Source organism: Ictalurus punctatus, chromosome 28 (genome assembly GCF_001660625.3).
Source record: "Ictalurus punctatus breed USDA103 chromosome 28, Coco_2.0, whole genome shotgun sequence".
Taxonomy (NCBI): Eukaryota; Metazoa; Chordata; class Actinopteri; order Siluriformes; family Ictaluridae; genus Ictalurus; species Ictalurus punctatus.
Genome location: NC_030443.2, coordinates 10,131,434 through 10,155,488, shown reverse-complemented (window position 1 = coordinate 10,155,488; position 24,055 = coordinate 10,131,434). Strand labels below are relative to the sequence as shown.

Sequence of the window (24,055 nt, the reverse complement as noted above, 5' to 3'; positions counted from 1 at the left end):
TATGTATTTCTATGTGTGAAAATACACACTGAATACATACTGAAGCTTCAGTAAAGAAACACAGGTTATGTCATGTGGCACCAGCATAGTGTACTGGAAAGTGCTGCCATACATTCTCTGTGCTCTTCCATTTTTATCAAATGTGATTTTAGTCTAAATGAAGTGACATAGCATTCGCCAAGTGTGCTTCAAAATACAGTCCAACTAATCAGCTATGAAATTAATTGTAAACTATTATTATGGAATTTAATAAAGCACCAGAGCCCTTTTTTATCCTCATTTTTCTTACATTTCTATGTTTGATGTTCATTTTTGTGTCTGTTTTTATTTTTATTGTTTTGGCTGTTTGTTAAATTTGTAGGCAATGGATTGAGTGTATCAGTTGGTTTGGTCTTATGGTCGCTTAGGCTCAGTTTGGGGCTTGTGCAGCTCTGGGGATCTTTGGCGCCGTTCAGGGTGGTGGTGCCTGATGGCACTGTGGCAGTGTGGGCTATGCCAGTTAGTGGAAAGTGAAAAAGGTGCTATAATTTAAACATATTATTATTAGTACTTTTAACCATTATTATTATTATTATTATTATTATTATTATTATTATTATTGTTGTTGTTGTTGTTGTTGTTGTAGACTAGTGTGCAATATCCATATGATTGTGAACCACTGTAAAAGGGCAGACAGTTTTAGCATTATTTATATCAGAGTTTCAAAAATAACATTTACAAGAGATACCATTTTAAAATATAATTTACATTTACATATATTATTCAGTCCTTCTTGCTTATGCATACCTTTTCTAGATCCTCCATTATCATGTTTTATTCTTTCGGGTTCTGCTTTCCTGAGAGCTGGCTGTTCTTAACCAAGCTTTTCCCCTTGCTCTTACCAAACTCTTTGGATATTCCTAGTCTTTGGCTTGGACCTCCACCTTCAGACACAGGCTCTGTTGCCAAATTCAGATTGGGTGGCAGCACAACATTACCCTGCACGTGGTGCAAGTGAGTCCTACGCCTGCTGTGTTGCACTGAACAAAGCTGTAGTTTAAAGGCAGCTTGGAACCCCCGGCGGAAGTTTTCATTAAAGAAGCCATAAATTATAGGATTGATGCTGCTGTTGCAAAAGGCCAACCAGTGGGCCAAAGGGTAGATGTAGATATTTATCACCCGGTGCTGGAAGTCATTCAAACTTGCATAATCACTCAGCATCATCAAGGTCCACAAAGGTAACCAGGACAGGATGAACAGCAGCGCCACAACCACTAACATCTTAACAACATGTTTCTTTTTCCGTGACAATATCTGGTGAGTTTCATAGCCAGTTGGTTTTCTGGAGCCAGAGCCAAAGCTGGAAGCAGATTCTTGGCTTGCAGGGGTGGGAGTGGCTGTCTTGAAGAGTGTGAGCCCAATGTGGGCATACATAATGACAATGAGGGTTAGTGGACCCAGATATATATTGGCAAAGAGCACAGTGGTATAGATTTTGCGCATTTCCTTTTTGGGCCAGTTCTCATGGCACCAGTAGAATGGCCGTGTTTCATTTCCATCTCCTAATAAAATGGATATCTGGCTCTCCTCAGTGACCTGTAACATGACACCTGATGGACACATAATGGCGATGGCCAATACCCAAATGACTGTGATTATGAGACTCGAGGTGGAAATGGACAACTTCTGCTTGAAGGGGTAAACAATGCAACGAAACCTGAGACAAAGTGACAGAAGAAGTAAGTGAGAGAGTAACAAGATGCAATACAAATGGATATGTACAGCAAATTTTCAAAACTTTTATATAAAAGATATAAAATGCATTTTATTCATAAAATTATATCTATCTATATCTATCTATCTATCTATCTATCTATCTATCTATATATATATATATATATATATATATATATATATATATATATATACACACACACACACACACACACATATTAGGGCTGCAACTAACGATTATTTTCATAATCGATTAGTTGGCCGATTATTATTATTATTATTATTTGCTTAATCGATTAATTGGATGGGGCGGGCCAAACTTTCTGTACCATTTTTTTTGTGTATTTGAAATAAAATCCATAAACTGAGCAAACTGAGTGTTACTTCAGACTAAAACTTTACACAACTGTTTGTCCAAAACAGAAAAGAACCCAATTCACACACACACACACACACACACACACACACACACACACACACACACACACCAGAATATATATTTTAAATTTAGGACTGTAGTTTAATTCGGTGCTTTTTGTCGCCTAGGAAGCGGCTTATACTTCCGGTTAGTAAAAAAACCTCCGCTAGTGTTATATTTGAGATGATATTACCTTTCTAAAATCCACACACTAGATGGTAGTGCAGAGTGCATAGTGTAAGTGTACAGTACTTCATTTGGGACACAACTTTAGTATTTACTCTCCGAAGCGTGTTTTCGGAACAGAAGTAATGTAATGAGTAAACACACCCCGTGCCGCGTACAGACCAACTAATTGATAATGAGATTCGTTGACAACGATTTTCATAATCGATTATTATCGATTTTATTGATTACTTGTTGCAGCTCTAATATATATATATATAATTTCATACACACACACACACACACACACCTGTCCACAGCAATGGCTACCAGTGTGAAGACAGAAGCAGACACAGATATTCCCTGTACCATCCCACTGAGCTTGCACACCCAACTTCCAAATGGCCACCCTAGCAGAGGAGCGAAAAACAGATTTATAATGATAAAAAGAAAGTTGCTTTTCATGTGCTTTTATCAAATACAACTCAATTTATTTTATGGTTGGGACAATATATTGAAATAAATTTGGGAATTTATTCAGTAAAATAAAAAAACTTGTATTAGAACTACAAGAACATTTTAGTTCAGCATTTACTATGGCTAGACAGTTTGTGTCAATACCTCAGAAAAACAATACCTCAGTCAAAACAACTACACATTCAATTAAAAGAAATGTCCTTAAAACTACAATACATAATATATAGATGTGTGTCAATTCAGAGGAAACTATCCATCCATCCATCCATTTTCTGTATCTGTTTCTTATCCTACAAAGGGTCACCGGGGAGCCTGGAGCCTAACTCGGGGTACAAGGTGGGGGGCACCCTGGACAGGGTCAAATGACACTAATACAGTGGGGGAAATAAGTATTGAATGAGTCAACATTTTTTTCAGTAATATATTTCCAATGAGGTTATTCACATGAAATGTTTCACCAGACTTTGGTATTGACTCAAGAAATCCACACATATAAAGAAATACAAACATTAAAGTCCATAAATGAAGTTATGTGTAATAAAGTGGAATGGCACAGGAAAAATGTATTGAACACACTAACTGAAATGTGTTTAATATTTAGTGGAGAAGCCTTTGTTTGTAATGACTGCGTCAAGGCACTTCCTGTATGAAGAAATTAATCGGCTGCAGTATTCAGGTGTGATTTTGGCCCATTCTTCTAAACATATTGTCTTTAAATCTTGTTCAATTGTATTCATGTCAGGTGATTGACGGGGCCATTCTAACACCTTGATTTTTTTCTTTGAACCCAATTGAGAGTTTCCTTTGCTGTATGCTTTGGATCGTTGTCCTGCTGGAAGGTCCGCCCACGTCTCATCTTCATCATCCTGGTGGATGGTAGCAGATTCTTCTCAAGAATCTCTCGGTAAAGGGCTCCATTCATCATTGTTTCAATTATATGAAGTCTGCCAGTACCATGTGATGAAAATCAGCCCCACACCATGATGCTTCCACCTCCAAACTATACTGTTGGTATAGTGTTTTAAGGGTGATGTGCAGTGCCATTTCTTCTCCAAACATGGTGTGTAGTATCACAGCCAAAATGTTAAATTTTGCTCTCATCTGACTAGACTACACTCTCCCAGTATTTCATAGGCTTATCCAAAATGAGTTGTAGCAAACTTTAATTGAGCTTCGTTTACTACTTCTTGAGTTAACTGATGTCTGGTGAAAATTTCATGTGAATAGTCTCACTGGAAATATATTTACAGAAAAAAATGTTGATGTGTTCAATACTTATTTCCCCCACTATAAATTAAAAACCTAATAAATGATTGGATAAGCATACCATGTAGGACATGATCAAACTGTGAGCAAGAGCAGTCCATCCACAACTACATAGAGGGGGTAAGTTTGGAAGGGTTGCAGTGCATAGACCATTACAAAGATGAACATTTAAGGGTACACACACAACACACATCTAGATGTAAATAACAGAAAATAAAATTCTGATCTGTCATCTCAGATGTCATCTTTTGATCTCAACCCCGAATGTCTTCAGTGGATAGCAAAAAACAGAATTGGCCTTGCCATTCCAATACTTTCAGAAAGGACTGTAAATCTTAAATGTAATTTTTTTTTCATATGCTAATTGACCCTGTCACCTCAGAGAGTGCATGATGGGAAAACAATGCCAGTAGGGTGAAGATGTGAAAAGCATGTTGCTGATGGCATTTTTGGGCTGATTTAAAAACAGTAAATGGCTGCCAAGGTTTTTGCCATTTAAAGCAAATAATCAGAATTAAATCAATCCAATTTCTTTCAAAATATGCTATGGCAAAGGGAAAAATTTAAATGCAGACAGTGTAAACCATTTTGGAATGGTTAAGTCAATGTCCTGATCTTAATCCAGTAGAAATGTTGTGGAAGGACATGAAGCAAGCAGTTTGTGTGAGAAAACCCACCAACATCCCAGAGTTGAAGTGTTCTGTACTGAGGAATGGGCTAAAATTCCTCAAGCCAACATGCAGGACTAATCAACAGTTACTGGAAATGTTTAGTTGCAGTTATTGCTGCACAAGGGGGTCACACCAGCTACTGAAAGCAAAAGTTCAGATACTTTTGCCACTCACAGATATGCAATATTGGATCATTTTTCTCAATAAATAAATGACCAAGTACAATATTTTTCTCTCATTTGTTTAATTGGGTTCTGTTTGTCTTCTGTTGAGAATTGTGTGAAAATCTGATGATGTTTCACCAACTTTCAAGCACCACTGTATATTTAACATTAAACCTAAATATAATCTTCAATACAAATGTAGAACTTGAGTATGTAGAAATGTAGTGAAAAGAGTATTCAACTTTATACACCACACAAAAATGCTGACTAGTTGATTATCTTTAAGGATTATCTTAAGGATTCAGTTTTGGCATAAAGACTTATATTCTGGATAAATGGTATGTAGTTACTGCCAGAATGAACAACTGTCTTTCAGAGAACAGGTCCAGATAGAGTCATGTGAAAAAATAAGTACACCCCATGAAAATATTTGGCTTTTTTGACATATTTGAACAAGCAAACATTTGATCCTCTTTCAAACAGTACCTATTAATAAAGTTGATACACTCTATCAAATGACATTAAATTTACATTTTGTAGTAATTTTCACAATTTAAATGAAAAACAGATTAATTCCATGGAGAATGTAAGTACACCCCTACATTTATCACACCTTCAAATCCATAAAATTAGAATCAGGTGTTCAAGATTGGGTGCCAGTGATTGGAACCTGTCTTATGTATACCCCTCTCATATCTAGTGTATGGTGTTCCCTTTGCTATTGAGGTGTGTGGTGAGTCTGTGCCCATGATAGCTTCATATTCCTGTTTTTGGCTGACAAGAGTGGAACACAATGGGGTCTTCTGCTGTTGTAGCCCATCCACCTCAAGTTTCAAAGTTGTGTGTGTTCTGAAATGCTTTTCTGCTCACCATGGTTGTAAAGAGTGATTATATTGTATCCTTCCTGGTAACTTGAACCAGTCTGGCCATTTGTGTGTGAAAATCCCAGCAGATCAGCACATTTCAGAAATATTCAAACCCAGCCCATCTGGCACCAACAACCATGCCACAGAGTCCGTACTTTTTCCCCATTCTGTTCTTTGATTGAAGTTCTTGACTTGTATCTCCATTATTTTATGGTTTATGCTGCTGACACATGATTGGCTGATGAGATAACTGCATAAATAAAGTGGACGGTGAGTGCATATGCCCTAATTATACAAAATAACCAATAACATGAGTTTACAAAGAAAAATGTACTGGACCTTGGTGCACTAGACTAATTAGTAAACAAAAAGAAGAATAATCAGACCCTATTGTAGTCCCTTTCTTACCTGTAATGATGTTATCTACTAAGGTGGTGGGCATGCAGAAAATTCCAACCAGCAGATCACTGATGGCCAGGTTGAGGATGAACAAGTTGGTGACAGTTTGCATATATTTGTTCCAAAGCACAATAAAGCACACCACTCCATTACCAACCATACATGCAATGAAAATGAGAAGGTAGGACACAATGAAGATGCCAGACACAGAGCGGTCATGAAGGTAGAAGTCCACATAGGTGATATTGGCACAAGGAAATGGACAGGAAGTGCTTGAGTCCAATACATTTTTTTCTGAAATTTCCAAATTGTAGACTGACACAGAAGAGATCGTTGAGTCGAGCTCAAGGGTTTTCGGTGCCATTTTAAATCCTGAAAGTAAAAAATACAAGAAAATTACATTTTCATAAATCACATAAATTTACATTGAAAATGAAAAGTACAGTGACATATTTAGTGAGCTGTTCTTAATGGAAATTTATTTACATCAGGATTTGGATGATGCTGAAGAAACTACAACCCCATTTTCGAAAACGTTGTGACAGTATGGAAAATTTAAAAAAAAAAAACAACAAAAAGAGTCATTTGAAAATTCAGTTCACCCTGTACTATATTGAAAATACTTTTTTACTTTGTGAATTTAATTTATTTTTGAAAATATACACTCATTTCAAATCTGATGACTGCAACACTGCCAAACAACTAGTGGTGATGTAAGTGACTTTGGATTGTAGTTTTGGAGACGTTCTGACCCCAAGAAACAACTAACTTCTGCAGTTCTCCAGCTGTGATCCTTGGAGATTTTTTGACCTCTTGATCCATCCTCTTCACAGTGTATTGAGACAATATAGACACATGATCTCTTCCAGGTTGATTCATAACATTTCCAGTTGACTGGAACTTCTTAATTACGGCCCTGATGGTGGAAATGGGCATTTTCAATGCTTTTGCTATTTTCCTATAGCTACTTCCCATTTTGTGAAGCTCAACAACCTTTTGCCACACATCACAGCTTCCTTGGTCTTACCCATTGTTATGAATGACTAAGGGAATTTTGCCTATGTGACACCTCATATTTATACCCCTGTGAAACAGGAAGTCATGGTTGAACGATATCCTGATCCTAATCACACAGGTGTACTAAACAATGTAAAATATCAATGGGAATATACTTCATATATATTTTCTCATATGAATTCATAGGGGTGCCAATAATTGTGGCATGCATATATTTAACAAATATATATTTTTGGATAAACCTATGTTGTCTGCAAATGTTTGACATCCATGAGTATTTGTGTGATTTTTTTTTTTTTAACAAAAGATCAAAAAGTTAAACAATAAAGACAAATTTCCACAGCCTTCTTTGCTCATATTTACCAAGGGTGCCAATATTAGTGGAGGGAACTGTATGTGGGGCAGGGCATGAACGCCTGATTCAAGATTAGTCATTGGAGCAGTGTTGGGAGCTGAAGGTGAGGTATATGCATGGAGTGTGCCCACATACCTAATGGTGCCACTCAGAATTGTATATAAGAGACAAACACATAGCATAAAGATGCCAGTTAGTCCCCAGTCCTTCTACTCAGAAATTTTGGGGTACTGACTAGCTGAGGTTTGGTAATTTAGCTGCAGATGTGGGCCTGGGTTGGTTCTGGCAATTAAAGCGGTGTGAGAATTATGCTGCATTGGCTGCACTCTTCTGAGTAAGTGACAATAACCAGGTTTTGTCAATTGGTGAGCTACCAGGGCTTCGAATGGATGAGATGGGTGGCTGTGGCTCAGGTGGTAGAGCGGGATGTCCACTAATCGTAGGTTGGCGGTTCGATTCCTGGCCCACATGACTCCATGCTGAAGTGTTCTTGGGCAAGACACTGAGTTAGCATGGCATGGCAGCTCTGCTACCATTGGTGTGTGAGAGCATGGGTGAATGAGACACAGTGTAAAGCGCTTTGGAACTGCTAAGGTTAAAAAGTGCTATATAAGTGCAGACCATTTACCATGAGATCCCATCTTATCTACTCTCCTCAAGCACCCTCTGGATTTCCCTCCGGAGCAGTCGTGTGAAAATATTTGAGGAACACTTAGAGATCAGGTTATAGTAATTGTTGGTTGAAATATAAGTAAGGGATGCCACTGACCTTCCTTGATTTTACAAATAACAGTAACCAAATGATCAATGACAGAGTAAGTTTGTATTGGCTAAGTATTTGTGGTTGTTATGTGCAAGTGTTTTGCCCTTTCTGTATGTGTTTATGTTTTAGGCTGATAACAGGTATGCATATGATTGACTGTGACAAGGTACAAATTGGATTACAATGCTGCATGTCTCACCTCCTATTAGTTCTTCAGTGAAATGCATTTTATCCTATCAGATTTCCTCTTCAAGAGAGAGAGGAGGGTAGACAAAAAGAGCAATGGATCACACAATCATAAACTGAGCTACACTCACCACAATCAGTAAATTGTGCAAGTATATTTTTGAAGAGTTTGTCTTAAAGATTGAAGGTATTATATGCTACATGTTATGTAAAAAATAATCACTACTAATTGGACCACTCATTCAAAACATTACAAAGTATTTAACTAACACCACCTTGTAGAACCCCGGTGTGTGAGGGTGCGGAGGAAGTCTCAGGAGGTAGCCGAGCTCCTGACTCATGTTTATTTCAGCGCACTTTCAAATCCTCAACAAAAAAGGGTCCATCATGTTTCCCAGTTCAAGTTCAGGCTCCACAGCATGCGTGTGTGCGTGTTAGAGAGAGCGAGAGAAAGTATAGCAGAGTATAACACTCTCGTTCTCCAGTTACAGCTGTCACTGATAGCACAAAGAGACACAAATAGTAGACTGGTGGTAACAAGACACAAGTGACAATCAGCACGCGTTACCTGCCAATTCAACCCACTTCCTCTCCATCCAACACACTTACAGACACCTCTCACTGCAATTCACGGGCTTCTGAACAGGGAAGAAGGGACATACATACAGTATGTCCATACACTGCATGCACGTGGGTAGCACAATGTCTAGCACCACTAGGTAACCTATAACCCATGTATTTTTGGTTGTATAGAGAAGGACATTGTAGTCAAGCTTTTTCTGTTTCTGTTTCCAGAGCCCTCAAAGCCACTGAACATGTTTGGGTTGAAATGGAATGCTAACTGAGTGCCAGAACTTCACGCCTGACATCAACACTCAATCTCATAATACTCTTGTGGCTGAATGGGCACAAATCATTACAGCCATGCTCCAAAAGCTAGTGTAAACCCTTCCCAGTTGAGGGTTAAGGGCCATGCTCAAGGGCCCAGCAGTGGCAGCTTGGCAGAACTGGGATTTGAACTCACAACCTTCCAATCATTAGTCTTAACCACTGACTGAGTGATTCTCACTCAAAGGGCTTTGAATTGTGCTTTTTGTAGTTCACAAATTTTTGAGCACTAGGTGCAAAAATAGCTTTGTGGCACTACTGTAAATGGGGCAGTCAGCACAATGCACCATGAGTGCACAATCTGAAATAGTTTAGACTATATATTTTCATTTTTTTTTCTTTGGTCATTCCCAAAAGGTAATTAGTATATCAAAGAAAATTTTAAATGCAAGCTGATGTTATTGAAGACTTTATGAAGATTAACATTTATTGAACAGCTGAAATATATAAGTGCCCCTATGGATGAGTCACCAATGGTAAAGCCTAAGAATGAACCAGCTTAGTGAAAGCCTTTTGACTGGAATTAACAGTTCACTCAAGGTGACCTAATTGATCCTCTTGTGCATGCATGTTCTCTTCAAAAGCTGCAGAAAATGTAGAGATGAAAGGTTTAGAATCCCTTATGCCCATTGCTATGGTTTAATGGGCTCCCTTATGCCCATCACTGAGCTTTAATGGGCTTCCTTACGCCCATCGCTGATATGGTCCCAAAGATGAGCAATATAAACAAGTGGCTAATATGTGGCTGAGTAAACTCTAACAGAGACTGTTGTCCCAGGAGATCAGTAGTTACAGCGCTGTGAAAAAGTGTTTCCACAGTAGAAAAACTATCCTGATTTCTTCTGTTTTGTGTATATGTCATACTAAATAGTTTTAGATCTTCAAACGAAATACACCAATTAACGGCAACCTGAGTAAACACACAATACAGTCTTAATATATTCTTTTTTATTGAAGCAAAAAAAAAAAAAGTCATCCAGCACATATCAACAATATGGAAAACTAATTGCCCCCTTAAACTTCTGGTTGTGCCACCTTTAGCAGCAACAAGTGCAACCAAATGCTGCTGATAACTGTAGACCAGTCTTTTCTCCTAAGACTAGAGCTTACTCCTTGCTTTGGATCACTGACTACGTTTACATGGACAGCAGTAATCTAATTACTGACCTTATTCTAAATAAGACAATATTGTGATTAAGGTGTTTACACGAGTCGCTTTTAGAATACTGCTTTCATGTTCCTGTTTTACATGTTATAGAACATAGTTTGATTAACAGCACACGTCATTATGTCCCCACGCCACGCCGGTCCGACGTTCCCTCCAGAATTTCACGTATCAACATACAGTTCATCTTCGTTGTGGTACCGTATACAGTTCTGGGTGTTTTTATTTTTAATTTTATGAAAGCTTCAAGTACAGTTAATTATTTGTCATGCTGTACGTGCAAATAGACGACTGAAACCGTGGGTTGCGTCCCAAACCACGTATTTACCATCTATATAGTAGCTGAGATACATGTATTTCACCTACTATATAGTAGTTAAGTATAAGGTTTGGGCTGCAGCCGTGCTCTCTTGTTTGTCGTCAAACAGTTGAGCACTGCCGTGTGTGTATCTGTCCTGTCGCAAAATGCGGTGAAAACTCTCACGACCTTAATAGTGTGATTAAGCTGTGTACATGTCTGTAATGCACGTCGATAATGTGACTAAAACAAGAGTACTCCACATGTCTTAATTCGATGTGTTTACTTCGAGTATGACTTTAATCGGATTAAGGTAATAAAAAATTGCTGTTTACATGGTAGTTTCTTCATCATAGTATTGTCTTAATCAGGTTAATATTGGATTAGTGCTGTCCATGTAAACATACTGACAGACTTGCTGCATAATCCACTTGCGCTTGAGTTTCAAGTTACGGAATGAAGACCGGACATTCTCCTTTAGGATTTTCTGTTAGAGAGCAGAATTCATTTTTGCCTCAATTATAGTTGCCAGGCCCTGAAGCAGCAAAACATCCTCACACCATCACACTACCACCACCATGCTTGACCGTAGGTATGATGATCGTTTTGTGGAATTCTGTGTTTGGTTTACACCAGATGTAACGAGACCCCTGTCTTCCAAACAGTTCCTCTTTCGACTCATCAATCCACAGAACATTCTCCCAAAAGGTTTGAGGATCATCAAGGTGTGTTTCAGCAAAATTTAGACGAGACTTAATGTTCTTCTGGGTTAGCAGTGGTTTTCACCTCGCCACTCTTCCATGGATGCCATTTTTGCCCAGTGTCTTTCTGATAGTGGAGTCATGCAATAAGTCAACAGTGACTTATTGCAAGAGTCTGTAGGTCCTTTGATGTTGTCCTTGGCTCTTTTGTGACTTGATGGATGAGTAGTTGCTGTGCTCTTGGAGGAATTTTGGAAGGTCACTTCTGGGAAGGTTCACTACTGGGTTGTTTTTCCATTTGGAGATAATGGTGCTCATTGTGATCCTTTGGAGTCCCAGAGTTTTTGAAAAAGTTTTGTAACCCTTCCCAGACTGATGTATTTCAATCACATTATTCATTTTTGGAATTTCTTTAAATTTTGGCATAGTGTGTTACTGAGTAAGACCTTTTAACCAACTTAAAAGTTCTATTTAAGTGTTGATTTGATTGAACAGGGTTTTCAGTAATCAGGCCTGGTTGTGTCTAGTCCCGCTGAACCCCATTATGAATGCAGTTTCATAGATTTTGGGAATTAGTAACTACAGAGGCAAATACATTTTCACACAGGCCAGTAGGTATTGGATAACCTTTTTGCTTCAATAAATAACATTACCATTTAAAAACTGTATTTTGTGTTTACTCAGGTTGCCTTTGCTTAATCTTAGATTTTGTTTTAATTTTTGAAACTATTTAGTATATGATATGCACAGAAACAGAAAAAATTGGGATGAGGCAAAAACAGCATTGTACAGAAATATTCAAACCAGCCCATCTGGCATCAACAATCATGCCAACAATCAACAACTTCACTGAGATCACATTTTTCTGCATTCTGATAGCTGATGTGAACATTACCTAAAGCTGCTGGCCCATATCTGCATGATATTATGCACTGCACTGCTGACACATGACTGGCTGATTAGATAATTGCATGAATAAGCAGGTGTACAGGTGTTCCTAATAAAGAGGAGCATGGGTGGAGGGTGTGGGACCTAGGGGTTAAAGACCTGTCAGTTTTACAAGTGTTACGGATATTTTTGTATAATGGTTATAATGTGTTTTATGTATAATTTACAGATGTTATTAAGCTATTACAATTGTTATTATAATAGTTATAACTAGCAATACATTTGAATTCCACATAACTAATAAAAATCACAAACATGACAATCGTGAATAAAACAATTTTATATATTAAATGAAACTATATATAATATAGTTGCCTGGAATATCTCTGCAGCTCATCAAAAAATTAAATGGGGCATCCATCAACTGAAAGCACGCTGTTGGAGTTAAAATTTAAAAGTAGCATTTCGTATTTAGTTACTTCTGTTTCTGAATAAATAAGCATTATGCCATCAAATCACAAGTATGTTTTGATTTGATGGTCAGAAGCTGTGCTAAACCTAAAAATCACAAACATAACAGTTGTAAATAAAGTAATTTTATATATGCAATTTACTAGATCCTTAAAATAAATAGTGAAAAAAAACATCATTGTTGGAATTATACGAAAGAATGACGATAACTTGCTAACAGTCCATCAACTGAATCTTTCTAATTGGCATGGGCCTCCAGTCAGAGTTGTTCAGGCCCCCAATGGCTACCTATGTCTGCATGAATAATTACAGATGATCCGTCTGTAAAAGCAACTAAAAATGACCAAGCTCAGCAAAGCAAATTCACAAGACATCAGGACGGTGAGGGCTGCTGGAAGATCCACCCGAGAAATACATTACCATCTAAGTTCCCTTGGGGTACAGGCTACACTGAGCTTAATCCTTATAAAGACCACGCATGCGTAAACCTCGTAAGATAAATACGAAGTTATATCTTACCAACTTAATACACTATAATGGTATTAGAAAGTAAATAAAATAAAGCAGTAGTCTTGTAATGTTGATGACAAATATTTTTTCCCTTGGTTTTTAGTGACATTATTACAGCTACTGGTAACATCACCAGCCAGAATGATGAACTGACTTCAGCATCTGTGAAAAAAACAGATGTGGCATGAAGACATCAGTGAGCAATACATTCAGAGGATCAGGCAAAGAATGGGTTGGGAAGTACATGAAAACCCAACACTGTTCCATGATCAGAGACAAAAACAGAGAGATACATCTCCAGCAAACACAAAATGGATCAATGAGAAGGAGACGTTTCACAACGTCATTTTCACGATGAAACAACAGTAGCTTTGGAGAGCTATGCCACCATGTCGTTCAGTAAGACGGGGAGACATGTCTCCAAACCAAGGCCAAAACAACCACTGAAAGTTCATGTGTGGGGAGCAATATCAAGACTAGCACCGGGACCTATTGCAATCTTCGACAGGATAATGCTATTATAAAAGTAACAGCAGCCCCATATATTAGGGATAACTTCACGACAATGACCCCAAGCACACTGCTGCAAGAAGAGTCATTGCTGAAGAGGGTATAAACTGGGTTAAGACTCCAGCCGAATCCCCGGGTATGAATCCAATTGAGATGGTGTGGTACGCTATGAAGGACTACATACGGAAGAAGGCTAAACCGACAACAAAGTCTGACTTGATAAATAAATTCTGGAACTAACAGAAACGGCATGCAATAATTATTATTAATAGACTGTTTAAAGTTCTTCCAGCCGTGGTTGAGTGTCAGGGTGGACGCACTGGCATGTAGCAAATCGCTTCCAAACTTTCAATAACTTTACTTTGTACATTATGTATCCTTTTTCGATTTGTTGAAAAAACCCCAAATGTGACAACAATAATTTGTGATTGTAGTTCATTCCTACATTAAGGATTAAGTACACAGACTTGACCCATTTTTGTTATTCCATACAGGAACTTTGCTGATGGTAATATTATTCTAAAATGTGAAAAAAATATTTTGAATAAGCAAGTGTTTCAAAATTTTTGACAGGTAGTGTACTTAAAAAAAACAAAAAACAACTTGATTTAACTTTACCTTTATTAAATGAACTTTGTTTCTTTTGAACAATGCAGAAGTGTGTGTAAAAAAAAAAACCTTTAAATTTAATAAAGTAAAATTGTGGTGTAGCGAATGCTTACTCCCATGAAGCATTGAGAATGACATAATCGAGTCGGTGTTCCTACACTCTCAAACTACTTAAATATTATATATCTTAATAAACATAAAATATATGATCAGATCATCAATCAATTCTAGGGATGCACCGAAATGAAAATTCTTGGTCAAGCCGAAGCCGAATATAATGAAAAACTTGGCCAAAGGCCGAATACCGAACATGTTTATTTTCGCGTTTTTTCCATTTATTTTGCCATTTTTTTCACCATTGCATAAATTAAATAGTCAAAATGTGCTTTTTACTATTTTGTCTTGCTTTTAAAAGGAAAAAATCAATTACAAAAACTATAATTTCAAAATATTTATTTAACACTGAACATTTTTTTTCATTCCAGGAGGCGTAGGCTACCAACAAGGCACGATATAACTTTAAATAAATAAATGAGTAAAATAAAAATATTTTGATGTGGTCATCTTTGAGCCCCCCTTGAATACCCTATGTTAGGCCTACAGTGAGGGAAAAAAGTATTTGATCCCCTGCTGATTTTGTACGTTTGCCCACTGACAAAGAAATGATCCGTCTATAACTTTAATGGTAGATTTATTTGAACAGTGAGAGACAGAATAACAACAAAAAAATCCAGAAAAACGCACGTCAAAAATGTTATAAATTGATTTGCATTTTAATGAGGGAAATAAGTATTTGACCCCTCTGCAAAACATGACTTAATACTTGGTTTAAAAACCCTTGTTGGCAATCACAGAGGTCAGACGTTTCTTGTAGTTGGCCACCAGGTTTGCACACATCTCAGGAGGGATTTTGTCCCACTCCTCTTTGCAGATCTTCTCCAAATCATTAAGGTTTCGAGGCTGACGTTTGGCAACTCGAACCTTCAGCTCCCTCCACAGATTTTGTATGGGATTAAGGTCTGGAGACTGCCTAGGTCACTCCAGGACCTTAATGTGCTTCTTCTTCAGCCACTCCTTTGTTGCCTTGGCCGTGTGTTTTGGGTCATTGTCATGCTGGAATACCCATCCATGAGCCATTTTCAATGCCCTGGCTGAGGGAAGGAGGTTTTCACCCAAGATTTGACGGTACATGGCCCCGTCCATCGTCCCTTTGATGCGGTGAAGTTGTCCTGTCCCCTTAGCAGAAAAAAAACCCCAAAGCATAATGTTTCCACCTCCATGTTTGACGGTGAGGATGGTGTTCCAGGGGTCATAGGCAGCATTCCTCCTCTTCCAAACACGGCGAGTTGAGTTGATGCCAAAGAGCTCCATTTTGGTCTCATCTGACCTCAACACTTTCACCCAGTTGTCCTCTGAATCATTCAGATGTTCATTGGCAAACTTCAGACGGGCATGTATATGTGCTTTCTTGAGCAGCGCACCTTGCGCGCGCTGCAGGATTTCACGGCGTAGTGTGTTACCAATTGTTTTCTTGGTGACTATGGTCCCAGCTGCCTTGAGATCATTGACAAGATCCTCCCGTGTAGTTCTGGGCTGATTCCTTATTGTTCTCATGATCAATGCAACTCCACGAGGTGAGATCTTGCATGGAGCCCCAGGCCGAGGGAGATTGACAGTTCTTTTGTGCTTCTTCCATTTGCGAATAATCGCACCAACTGTTGTCCCCTTCTCACCAAGCTGCTTGGCAGTGGTCTTGTAGCCCATTCCAGACTTGTGTAGGTCTACATTCTTGTCCCTGACATCCTTGGAGAGCTCTTTGGTCTTGGCCATGGTGGAGAGTTTGGAATCTGATTGATTGATTACTTCTGTGGACAGGTGTCTTTTATACAGGTAACAAACTGATATTAGGAGCACTCCCTTTAAGAGTGTGCTCCTAATCTCAGCTTGTTACCTGTATAAAAGACACCTGGGAGCCAGAAATCTTTCTGATTGAGAGGGGGTCAAATACTTTTTTCCCTCATTAAAATGCAAATTAATTTATAAAATTTTTGACATGCGTTTTTCTGGATTTTTTTGTTGTTATTCTGTCTCTCACTGTTCAAATACAACTACCATTAAAATTATAGACTGATCATTTCTTTGTCAGTGGGCAAACGTACAAAATCAGCAGGGGATCAAATACTTTTTTCCCTCACTGTATAACTGACTGCTGAAAGAATGGAACACTCTTCAGCCTACAACAAAAAAGTGCATTAAAAAGTGCATTGACAAGAGTGCAAAAAATGGTTATATTCAGTTCGATATGGTTGATTATATTGGGGATATATACCGCTCGCTTCCCTGTACACCTTGCGGAGTATTAGAGTAGATATAGTATAGTTAGATACGTTGTTAATGTTATGTTCCTTGATAGATTTAGTTAAACTATAGATTAGTTCATTTAGTCCCCGCTGGTTTTTCCGCTCCCAGTCCATAGTACTAGCTCATGTTTCTTGTTTTGACCCTGTTTTCTGTGATCGCGACATTGATTCCTGCTTTGCCCCATTTATGCCTGTTTGCCGATCGCCCGACCCTTTGCCTGTCTTGACTACGTTTTTTGGATTACGATTTGGATTTGTCTGCCTGCCCTTAAATAAATAAGTCTTTACCTGCACCTGCTTCCGTAGTCTACTCCCTTACGTCTCGCGACGTGACAGAATACTCCGGAACAGAAACAAAACAAATGCACGTGTCCACAGTAAACAATGTCACGGTTGTCAACATCCGAAGAGCATGCACTCGTGCACGTAGCTCGTGCATGCATGCTGCCGGAAGTGGAGGTCGTGACATTTGTGTGTCTCACTCTGGTTGCTAGGCTATTTGGTCGCATCATCAAACACGTCACTGTTCAGTCAATTTTATTCTGCCTTTTCTCTTATTCGGACAAATAATTTAGGTTGCCAAACAATCGGTGCATCCCTAATCAATTCAATCACATAGAACCTAGGTATGAATTTGAATGAAGTAAATTCACTGGGGGTTTTTTCAGTGTGTGGATTTCTGTGTAAACCTTATATATATGTATATATATATATATATATATGTATGTATATATATATATATATATATATATATATATATATATATATATATATATATATATAATAAGACTAGTAAAAGAAAGGAAAACTAGGCTAAGAAAAGAACAAAAGTTTCCACTGGTACGAAAGGAGAAGATGGAGTTCATTCAATGTTACCTCGAGGAATGTTCTACAGTGAAAAAACTGCTCAGTTAAGAAACACTAAACTAAGCTGGGTCACGAACTCCAGTCACTGGCGTACAAAGTCTGCATGTTACCGCTGCACTTTCCTCACACACATACTGTAGCCATGTTAATTTAAATACTATAGATATTGTACCTGTACAATGATATTGATATTTATTCAATGATTCAACTGACTCAATGGCTCGTCTTGTTAAAGACTGCACAGAAGGAGAAAAGAAAGAGGGGAACAAGTTTATTTCTGGTGATGTGATTTGCCGAAATGAGTCACGTGACGTGCTCCTCTAACTTTGTTTAATTTATTTAATTTTGTTTTACTTATTTCTTTTAATTTGTATTATATTCACGGAAATTCACTGATAAAAATACAATAAAAAGTTTTTTTTTAAAGTTCAATAAATGCATGATGTTTCCAAAGTCAATGAGCAATTGTGTTTAATAATCATGATCTCAATATTGACTAAAATAATCATGATTATGATTTTGGCCATAATCAAGCAGCCCTACTTACAATCCACAGTCTAAGCATTCCAGAGTACAAAGACTCTACCACTCAGTGGTGGATCCGATGCTTGTGAAGTCCACTGGAAAGCCACAACGCTACTCCATGGAGCTGGGCCGCATGATCAAGCTGCGTCTGTGGGAGACGCTCAACCGTTCCTCCTTGATGGAGGAGGAGCAGTTACATGATAGTGAGCAGATACATTAAACTGAGAAATTCAGCACACCAACCCTGAAAAGCTTCGCTCCTTACTTCAACTTGGACACCAGTCAAGAGCCCAAGCCTGAACAGCCAGAAAGGAAGCGGAAAAAGACATAAATGAACCGATCTGAACAACTGATAAACAAACAAACAAACAAACAAAAACTAATAAAATGTAAAGACAGAAAATGTGCTTAGTTATAAATAAATCATTTAATATAAAAAAATATATTATAATAAATTCATAAAATATAAATAAAATGACAAATGAAATAATGTTTAATTACTATGGGTTACATTTAATATCAATTTGACATTAAGCTTAGTTCGCTATTTCCTTAGAAGGCTATTAGCCTTTTTCTTAATATGGATCATTTTTGTGTTAGTCTACTTTTAATTAGGACTCTTTGTTTAAGATTTAAAAATAAATAGTATAAAAGTCAAAAAGTCAATCTCGAAGTAAACACAAATTAAATTAATTCAGGTGGAGTACTCCTGTTTTAGTCGCATTATCAACGTGCATTACAGACATGTACACATCTTAATCACACTACTAATGGCGTGTGGGAGTTTTCACCGCATTGTGCGACAGAACATGATCACACACTGCAGTGCTCAACCGATTGACAGCAAACAAGAGAGCACGGCTGCGTCCGAAACCGCATACTTACCTACTATATAGTAGGAGAAACACATATATTTTGACTACTATATAGTAGGTAAGTACATGGTTTCGGATGCAGCCCACGGTTTCAAGCAGTCATCTATTTGCACGTACAGTGCATCCGGAAAGTATTCACAGCGCTTCACTTTTTCCACATTTTATTATGTTACAGCCTTATTCCAAAATGGATTAAATTCATTATTTTCCTCAAAATTCTACAAACAATACCTCATAATGACAACATGAAAGAAGTTTGTTTGAAATCTTTGCAAATTTATTAAAAATAAAAAACAAAAAAAGCACATGTACATAAATATTCACAGCCTTAGCCATGACACTCAAAATTGGGCTCAGGTGCATCCTGTTTCCACTGAACATCCTTGAGATGTTTCTACAACTTGACTGGAGTCCACCTGTGGTAAATTCAGTTGATTGGACATGATTTGGAAAGGCACACACCTGTCTATATAAGGTCCCACAGTTAACAATGCATGTCAGAGCACAAACCAAGAAACATTTCTGCAGCATTGAAGGTCCCAATGAGCACAGTGGCCTCCATCACCCGTAAATGGAAGAAGTTTGGAACCACCAGGACTCTTCCTAGAGCTGGCTGCCCGACCAAACTGAGCGATCAGGGGAGAAGGGCCTTAATCAGGAAGGTGACAAAAAACCTGATGGTCACTCTGACAGAGCTCCAGAGTGTCTCTGTGGAGAGAGGAGAACCGTCCAGAATAACAACCGTCTCTGCAGCACTCCACCAATCAGGCTTGTATGGTAGAGTGGCCAGATGGAAGCCACAGCCTGCCTGGAGTTTGCCAAAAGGCACCTAAAGGACTCTCAGACCATGAGAAACAAAATTCTCTGGTCTGATGAAACAAAGATTGAACTTTTTGGCCTGAATGGCAAGCGTCAAGTCTGGAGGAAACCAGGCACCAATCATCACCTGGCCAATACCACCCCTACAGTGAAGCATGGTGGTGGCAGCATCATGCTGTGGGGATGTTTTTCAGAGGCAGGAACTGGGAGACTAATCAGGATTGAGGGAAAGATGAATGCAGCAATGTACAGAGACATCCTTGATGAAAACCTGCTCCAGAGCGCTGTGGACCTCAGACTGGGATGAAGGTTTATCTTCCAAGAGGGCAACGACCCTAAGCTCACAGACAAGATAACAAAGGAGTGGCTACAGGACAACTCTGTGAATGTCCTTGAGTGGCCCAGCCAGAGCCCAGACTTGAACCCGATTGAACATCTCTGGAGAGATCTGAAAATGGCTGTGCACCGATGCGCCCCATCCAACCTGATGGAGCTCGAGAGGTCCTGCAAAGATGAATGGGAGAAACTGCCCAAAAATAGGTGTGCCAAGCTTGTAGCATCATTCTCAAAAAGACTTGAGGCTGTAATTGGTGCCAAAGCTGCTTCAACAAAGTATTGAGCAAAGCCTGTGAATACTTATGTACATGTGCTTTTTTTGTTTTTTATTTTTAATAAATTTGCAAAGATTTCAAACAAACTTCTTTCACATTGTCATTATGGGGTATTGTTTGTAGAATTTTGAGGAAAATAATTAATTTAATCCATTTTGGAATAAGGCTGTAATATAACAAAATGTGGAAAAAGTGAAGCGCTTTGAATACTTTCCGGATGCACTGTATTTGTTAAGGATGCTAACGCATTGCAATGTTATAAAGTACCTCCGAATGGACCACCATGCATCGCCATTCAGCCCATGTCCTGTCAGCAAAATGTAGCTACTGTCACTAATAATTATTCAAATGTTAATGCTTTTAAAAATTTTTTTAGGACTGCCATCATATCAGTGAATTTAAACTAATGCTTGCATTCAGAGTATAAGGTGTGTGTGTGTGTGTGTGTGTGTGTGTGTGTGTGTGTGTGTGTGTGTGTGTGTGTGTGTTTAGGAGTGCACCTCCAATGTAGTCTCCACTCATTGTCAGACAGTGTTTGATAACTAAAATCTCTCGCTCTCTCTCCTCCTCTCTTTTTTTGCCAGTATAAGCCAGAGGAGAATGTCCTCCAGGAGAGTTTTTAATTAAATTTTTTTAATTTTATTTTTATACCACACCGTGGTATTGACTTTGGTATCAAGTATTGTGTACTTTTCGTGGTGTTGGTACAGACTACTAGATTTTTGGTTTTGTGACATCCCTACTTGTGGCACATTAACGTCTCCATCTCTATTAAAAAAATAAATAAAATAAAAAATTTTGCTCCTAAACTTTTGACTGTGCGCTTAAATTTTTATAATGAGGAGCACAAGTGCTCCTAATTTTTTTTTTACCGTAGAACCCTGATTTCATCTCATTGTAAATATAATTTTACATCAAATTAATATTCACATAATAATTGTTAGGGTTACTGTCTGTATATACTTCATCAAGGCATTTATTTTTAAATGAAGGTGTTCCAGTCTAATCGAACTCCACAAAACCTACAGTGTTCCTTACAGTCCCTGGATATATGACTAATCATGTTTTCCACTTGACCAAAGTACCAAACTGCAGGTGCTAAATGTCAAGAAAAAAACAACAAGAAGTAGCCTATGAAAACAGCACTAGTCTGGTGGCACTTGGATCATGAGCTCCTTCAACATCTTGGATTGGTTCTGCTTCACTTGGATCAAGAAAATATATAAAAGTATATGTAAATGAATCTGTGCTGTCTCCTGTTGGCTAAAGAGAGAACTGCATTACCCGTTTTAATATTTTCTCAAGTGAAAACAGTTTTAAGTAGCTTTTAAATCAAATCACATATGTATTGACATGTTATTAAGATGGTTTAAAGCAGCAATGTAACACAGCTAAAACCTGTTATTACCGCATGTGCACTCCACCAGGGGTGGACTTACCATTAGGCAAAAAATTGCCTTTGGCCCCCAGCTAACAAGGGCCACCAAAACACTACATAAACTTATGGTTAAGAAAGTTCTTTTTTTTACTTTTTTAAATTATGTTTTTCTAAAAACCCATACGCTAAAATGTCATTGGAATGCTTAATTCATGAGCGTATCAGCCCCCCCCTTCAGTACCCACTACATTGGACTATTCAACAACTTTACTGCACATCTGCGAAAATGATTCAGAAAGAAATTAGCCAACTCGTGCAAAAGTGGGCGATAACACATGCCGGGTACAGACAGAGCAAAAATGAAGAGAAGCAACAGTGCTGAAAAATGGAGGAAGCAAAATGTTTTTATCAAAGCTTGTGAAGTGTTTTAAATGAACAGATTTTGCCTTTGGCATGAAGACAAGGCTCTAGCATTACAGCCTAAGAATAGTGAGGTTGAGACAGACTGCAGGGTTCATTCTCTCTCGCTCTCTCTCTCTCTCTCAGCATGGTTTATTCTCCGTCTCTCTCTCTCTGTCCAAATGAAGCTGAACTCTGCAGACATGATCATATGTGAGTTTAATATCACATGATGATAGCATGCCATTCAGATGTGGATTCATGTTCAGTGCTACTTCAAATAAATAAGTTTAAATATTACCATAATTTAGAAAAAGGAAGAATTTTTTAATAAGCTGCTGTCCTACTGTACCACACAGTGACTTATTGTTTGCGCTTGGTTAGTCATCATAGTGAAATAGGCATATTTATTAATATAGGCCTAATTTCAAGATTAATTTCAGAATATTAACATTAGAAAATAAAATTAATCATTATTATATCATGTTGTTATTCTTGTTCTTCTTTTTATTATTATTATTATTATTATTATTATTATTATTATTATTATTATAGTAGTAGTAAAAGTAGTAGTATTCGTAGTAGTAGTGGTCTCTTTTTGGGGGGTAAAATGATTAGATGTTGATTTATGTTAGTGCTAAAATATAAAGTTTCATTCCTGATTGAGGATTGCAAAGTTGAGTGGTACAGCTCTCCCACACTGCACCCAGATGAAGTGGTGCAGCTCTCCCACACTGCACCCAGATGAAGTGGTGCAGCTCTCCCACACTGCACCCAGATGGAGTGGTGCAGCTCTCCTACACTGCACCCAGATGGAGTGGTGCAGCTCTCCCACACTGCACCCAGATGGAGTGGTGCATCTCTCCCACACTGCACCCAGATGAAGTGGTGCAGCTCTCCCACACTGCACCCAGATGAAGTGGTGCAGCTCTCCCACACTGCACCCAGATGAAGTGGTGCAGCTCTCCCACACTGCACCCAGATGAAGTGGTGCAGCTCTCCCACACTGCACCCAGATGGAGTGGTGCATCTCTCCCACACTGCACCCAGATGATGACCCTGACTAGCTAACATGCTGTGTTGATTGTGTTATATACTTTATCACACTGTTCTTCTGTTTGTCTATTTTACTCATATGACTTGATATCTGTTCAGTGCTACTTAAAATAAATATGTTTAAATAGCATTTATGTTTATGTTATTACATAACAAATATGTGTTATGATGTGGTGTGCTGTGGGCCAGGTGTAGTGGTCCAATCAGGGCCAGAAAGTCCACTTTTTGGTCCCAGTACACCCCTGATTATTGCTATTCATGCTGAATAATGTATTGCTGTAAATTTAAATATCGATGTTAAAACACTGAAATGAAGGCCCCATTCCTACATTTTGTCTAGGGCCCCCAAATCACTAAATCCGCCCCTGCACTCCACATTTAATCAATCATTTAAAAACCGAGCTTATAAAGAGGACATGTGTACCACTATAAACACAGACCAGCTTACAAGGTAAACTCACCTCAAACCGAAGCTTGCCCGACTGGGTTTTGGAATTTTAAGTCAGTTGAAGTTAAATAATAATAATTTAATCTTTTTCCGCGTGTAAAAGTACACACAGGGCTCTCAGAATAAAGATCCCGAAACTTCTCTGTCGCGCGCCACCACTTTATTTAGCCGCTGCTCATCTCTCCTGTCCGCACGCGCGGTTCAGGAAGTATCTCAC

General features: G+C 38.3%; 2 protein-coding genes and 1 pseudogene across 2 annotated transcripts in view; 2 read left to right on the top strand and 1 right to left on the bottom strand.

The window, feature by feature from the left end:
• Window positions 1-24,055, top strand: part of zgc:55461 (beta-tubulin family protein) — a 178,049-nt gene that overhangs the window by 115,789 nt on the left and 38,205 nt on the right. The window lies entirely within an intron of this gene.
• LOC108259755 (neuropeptide FF receptor 2) lies at window positions 763-24,055 on the bottom strand. The gene is given in 4 exon segments (XM_017459482.3): window positions 763-1,696; window positions 2,607-2,706; window positions 6,149-6,511; window positions 23,852-24,055. Coding segments are annotated over 3 exon segments (1,389 nt in total). The 5' UTR covers window positions 6,504-6,511; window positions 23,852-24,055.
• Window positions 13,103-14,221, top strand: LOC124626485 (uncharacterized; annotated as a pseudogene).